The 5,948-nt window shown below is 42.7% G+C and overlaps 1 protein-coding gene across 1 annotated transcript; it reads left to right on the top strand.

Annotated features, from left to right (window-relative positions):
• Window positions 1-1,280: 1,280 nt before the first annotated feature.
• On the top strand, window positions 1,281-5,868 carry T265_04965 (hypothetical protein; the record flags this gene model as incomplete). Its single annotated transcript, XM_009169842.1, has 2 exons — window positions 1,281-1,475; window positions 5,728-5,868. 2 exons carry the CDS (start codon window positions 1,281-1,283, stop codon window positions 5,866-5,868), a joined length of 336 nt encoding a protein of 111 aa, XP_009168106.1.
• Between the last annotated feature and the right edge of the window lie 80 nt (window positions 5,869-5,948).

The raw sequence follows: 5,948 nt of genomic DNA on the forward strand, positions 1-5,948 counted from the left end.
CGTGGACTACGAAACGCGCCTCGCGATGCTTGACCTCTTTCCCCTGGAGTGTCGTCACCTCCGAGGGGACCTAATTCTTACTTATGCCCTGTTTCAACAAAGCTTGGCCAACCGGTTTTTCATCGTTCACCCAACAAACACCCGATGGGGACATATTAAGAAAGTTTCAAGCTCAGAGCACACACATTCATCATTTCGGGTAGTAGCTGCGTGGAATGACCTTCCTCCGACGGTTGTTCACGCTCTTTTTAGATCCCAGTTTATAGCACTATTAGACATTTGTTTATGCGAATCCTCACGCTGGCAAGCCTACTGCCCCGCTCTGAGAACATAAAGAGCAGTGCTACACCCTTTTTTCATTTGTATTTTTCAGGTGAACGAAAGCCACTGACCGATAAGAACAAAAGCGATCCGGGAACCTTGGGCAAAAGCCTGGATCCTGTGTATCAATCCATGAATCCGTTTCTTCATTCACTGCATGACATGAAGAACGCAGTTTTAACTCAGAATCGATAGTCTCTCAAGAGATTGTGGCGAAGTAACATCGGACGAATGAACGTCACAGTCTTCTACGATTCGTTAACATAATTGAGCTTGAGTAACCTTATGATCTCCAAGCCGAAAACCACGAAAAGGCCTTGTTTAAGTTACCTAAAGTTCAGAAGTCCACGTAACCCGGTATGAAGAGGCACGTTTTTGAAAGATTTACTACTAATCGCGCTCCAATCATACCACAATTTAAGGCTTTTACCAAATCGAGTGGATAATCACGAGGTTACATAGTATGAAGGATCCCGGCATTTTGTTGGGAGCTCTCCAGCTGAAAGACGCCTTGCCTCTTTGGTTGTGAGCGATGACCCTTATTTTAATTAATCAATTAAATGGTTCTTTTCATATATTCGGCGGAGAAATTCGTACCCACACCCAGGAAATCTGACTTTTCGATAGGACCTAATGAGGGGGCACAATGTGAGGCACAATGTGGAGGTGTTGAGCTGCGTTGACAAGTGATATTTGTTAGGCTTGCCGATGTTACCTATATAAAACAAATCGAGTTCATTTTCCATGTTAGTGTTTGTTCACACAAGCATCGAACTCAATTCACAGACGCATGGCAGAAATGAACATCAGGCTGATGTTGGTAAGAGGGTGTAACAAACACCTCCAGAACATCCCTTTACCTGATCGTCCCAGAGGACTCACAACGTCGATGGCTGCGTTGTCTGTACAGTTGAAACAAACAAAACAGTGTAACAGTGAAGTCTCTGCTTTTAGTCGGAATGTGTGGACTGTTCCACGGTTTAAAGAGTCCATTTTCGATTAGGCAAGACCATTCAGAACAACTTCTATACACCTACACTAACTGCAGGGACAATCACACGTTGTGGAGTGACTTGCATAAAATAAATTGCTCCAACGGCGGAATTGCTCCGGGAAAAGGAGATTATCATCCCACGGTTAACCTACGAAACGCAGTAAGACGCCAGAAGTGACCTTCCCGAAAGGATAATGAACGATTACCCGGTGCACACTGATGAGGATGAATCATAATGACAAGCTCGTGAATCACTCGGGACCGGGAAAAACTGCGGCATAGTCAGATGTGGTTTTCCCCGTCGAACAACCAACAACGCAGATAACCGAGAACACAACCAAAGGATGCATTGATGCACACACAAAAAATGCAACACCGATAACAAATTCTGGAATCATCCCACCTGGAGCCAGGTGTTTTGAAGTTTTACGCATGGCAGAATCAGACAAATGGGTCACTGAATGGGGTACAGAAGCAGACGTGGCAGGAACGAGCTTGACAAAAATCATTGCTGGAGGGAAGAAAGAATGGAGCCAACAAGCTAAAGACCATCGGCATCAGGAAGAAATTAGACGGGCGTACAATATATGGCAAAGGCAACCTCACTTGTTATCTCACGACAGTACAATTTTAAAGTGCGCTATAGGTCATCCTCAAGAATAGATTTGCACCTGGGAGTTTTGGGTATAAATAAGTCCTGCCTCCGAATCGGTTATACTGTAGGACGGAAAAATCCGAAAGTCATGGTCAGGATAGTACACTTTGGTATGACGTGTTTGAGTTGAAAACTGGGGTCATTAGTTTTCCTTCTTTCGGATTTTATGAAATTAACTTAGCATGTTTGAAGAATAAGTTCAAGAACTCAATAGTAGCAGTATCTGGCTAAAACTGCCAATAAAACGATCAAAATCAAGAGCTGGGAAGTAGCAATATGTCGTATGTTTAGACATTGTTGCCCAGTCACCAAATACGAGTATAGCGAACGGCTTATGTTCTGTTCGAGATACTAGGTTTCGCCAGGATGAGTCAGCTTACTTTTGATTGTCTTTTCTAGGGGTTATTAAAATAACAACACTAGCACATTTAGACGGCTTCAAGAGTCGACACGGAACCCTTGATATGTTATGATAAACGACTAAATAGCTAGCAGCACTCAAGAGTTAAGTTATTTAGCCTGTGTGAAAAATGACTTGATGCCTCCAAACACACCTTGGACCCTACGTAGATCAACTGTTCAGTGGGGTTAAAGTTAGTCCGCGGTACCTTGAGTACAAAATGTCTTTGGCTCCCTCTTGTAACGCAGGAGACACACTTGGGTATACCTGAGAGTCCCCGAACATCCTGATACCTAATGTACGGGAGGCCTAATTTTCTGGCGACTCTGGCTACGGCCACATACATATTTTAGTATTTACCAGAGAAAAGTCTATTGCCTCAGACAATTTCCTGGCACACTTAGAGATGTTGCGTTGGGGTTTTACTCCAAAGAAGAAGATTACCTTGGAAATCGAAGGTGCAACTTGTGGTGGATAAAGAAGTGTTTTTGTAACTGCGTGCAAGACTCAGATCTTGGAACACAAAGTGCACAAAGCTACACAAAGTGCATAGCAATTCTGAATGAGTGCAATTCAATGAAGTAATCTAAATGGATGGGTATATATCCTATCCTTGGAGTTTATTGGAACATGTGCATCAACTCGTCACCGAGGACTTAGAAAGAACTATTCATTGTCATCGGTGAGTAGTGAGGCGGAACAAGTAGTGAATGGCACGCTAAAAGAGTTATGTTTACTATCTCACACACTCCAAAGTCTAATGCACTGTAAAACTTTGATTGATTGGAGGAGGACAAAACAGCAGTTTGCTGTATAACTCTTGAAATAAACCGGTTTCTGTCTCACTTAGATCGACCAAATCTCACAGACCAGATGAACTTCTTCAGGAGGTACTCGACTAGCTAAAAATCGTCCTAATCAGAGTTCTTTCTGTGATTTTCGTTTTGTCAGTAAAGGAGGTTGAGGCACTGTCCACAGAAGTTTTAACAAACAGGGCTCTACTAGTTTTTGGCCTGCTAGCTTAGCTCCAGTGATTGGGAAGCTGAGATTGAGAAAAAGTTGAGAGGCTTCCGCGGCAACGCCTTGAAGACAACGGCCCACAAAACCTTACCATAAGGGCTTTGTAACTAACTGTCTGTTATCTGTTTCCAGCAAATAAGAGCTGTACAAGATCAACTAATCAAAGACATAAGGTGGCTGTGGTTTTCGTATATCTCAGTGAAGTTTTTGCAAAGTGTACCGCAAAAATGTCCTTGCTATTTTAAAAGAAGGTAGATTTTTTCATCTTTAATGAATAATCGGGGACTTAAAAATTGCCACCACGTGGTTGATTTGACAGAAGTTTTTACGAAAGACTGTCAGAGGGTAATGTAATCTCACAAGGACTAGTACTGTAACCTACACTGTTCAGCAAGCATGTGGCTAAATTACTTTGTTAGCTAGATCAAACAACTTTGATATTTGCGGTTGACCATAAGGTTCAAGGAAGCATCACGACAGATGAGGATGGGTAATATTTTTAGGATATAGGGAATAGAGTAGAGTAGTATACGGCTTAGTTAAAGCCACCAACCCGCTAAAAAACTGTCTTCCAAATGGTCGGTTGATACCCACAGAGGCTAAGGTTGCTTACCTGATCGTCGTTACTTACAAGTGAATTAAAGATGAAAACACATGTTACTTGAGCGGCGTGTCAAAGCCGCACGAAACCCAGCTGCACTTTATAACGTAGAGACTTGTCCCAAACTGCTAAAATGGTTCATCAAGCCTGCGTTGTGTACTGTCCACCTATCCACTTGCAAGAAATAAAAGCTTGCAGCCTGAACTATTAGAGTTCGGTAGCCAACATGACAGTGAAACTAAGAGAACCCAGTTACTTCTGAACACTGCCGCACTTGCACTCAGCGCCCTTTGGATTTTGAGTGCTAGGAAGGTAAAGGTTTTGGTAGCTGTGCCATTTAGTAACTGGAGAAAGGCCACTGCTACAAGGATGCCTAAACATGACTTTGAAATTCCTATGTTTCCTATGGTACCAATTATGTTTTAGGTGTCTTCCGATGCAATTATTTTGTGGAAAAGCTTTGTAGAATATACCGTAATGGCGTATATTTACACGTTTATGAGTTCGCTCGATTGGCACTTGCGGACCAGCTACAGGAAGAAGCGATTCCAATTGCACTATTTCACCGCCATCTGAACTGGTGCAAATATAGAGTGGAGTTGGCAGTTTTCCTATCCGTATAAATACAAATCTGTGGGGTTTTACTAGTATTAATTGTCAGAAATCATTGGTTTTTGATAGTGGTATTGGAGGCTGTGTATGTTTAAACTAATACAGCTTTCCACAGGTAACTTGTCCAAAAGCTGGAGCGCCAAATTAATCTGCCTCTTTTTCATGGGAGAAGGCTAGCGCTGAGGCTTGATTGGGTGGTCTGGACGTAAAGCAGGATAAACCACGGAACCTTCTCCTTATTTGTTCTGGATCGTCCTTGGAATATGTTCTGATAGATCGCCACTTTCAGCCTCTCATCTCTTTCTTGCTTAGTATAAGTGTATATTTTTTGAGGATATTTTTGGAGATTTTTCTTGAAGTAAACGACAACATCTCTTTTAAGGGACTGGCCACCCTAGAGGAGGCTTACCCTAATTTAACGGGGGCGGATGTTGCTGACATGCAATAACTGTCCTTGTCAGTGTAACTCTAAATCACCCCTTGCTAAACCCAAGACTGTGCGCCACAAGTATCAGTCTTTGTGGACCTGTTCTTCTGTATCTTGATTTATGACTTTCCGGTCACCTCCTGAATTGATGTAACCGAGCCACAGAACAAATATAGCCATCAACTTTCAAGCGAATCTGTGAGCTATTCCATCCGGATGTCACAATTGATCAACGGAGAACAAGGTGCCGTTAAGCGAGAAGTAATATAATCTACTGTTAACATCTTACTTTTCACTAAGTTTATGCTCCTCAGTTTCTTTATACTGTCGAAATCACGAGAATTAAGATAGTCCCAACCTCTAAATTGGTGAGTAGTATTGACCAATATTCAAAGCCGCCGACAGCAAAGAACGTGTTTGACAATGAGCATATTATGGAACAAGTGTCCACGATTCAATCAGTTAGACCACTTGACGCCTTTTGTGTTCTAAAGAGAAGCTTTCACTAACTTCCCTGTCACACCAAGTTAATACATAGGGATTCTGAGTCTTTATTTTAGAGCCATGGCAGTTGTACAAACAATACTACAAGGGGACAAAGATAAACGCAGTGTTGGCGGTAGAGTGACCAAGATTGCGTCACAACTCGTATGCCGTGGGACTTAAGGTCACGCGTGCTATGACTAGTACTTACTAGAGAGAGCGTGTTTTCGGTTGTGTAACGGGTACTTCCATTAAACAATGTGTCCAGCACCAGGAGCTGCGTTGGTTGGGACATGTGTTGCGTATGCCGAACCATCGTTTGCCGAACAGAGTGCTGTTTTCCATGCCCAACTAAGAGTGGTGTAAACAGAAAGGTGGCCAACCCTTGACTTGGCAGAGGAGTATGAAGGAGATCACGAAACGCTTGGGTGCTGT

Source organism: Opisthorchis viverrini (genome assembly GCF_000715545.1).
Source record: "Opisthorchis viverrini unplaced genomic scaffold opera_v5_89, whole genome shotgun sequence".
Taxonomy (NCBI): Eukaryota; Metazoa; Platyhelminthes; class Trematoda; order Opisthorchiida; family Opisthorchiidae; genus Opisthorchis; species Opisthorchis viverrini.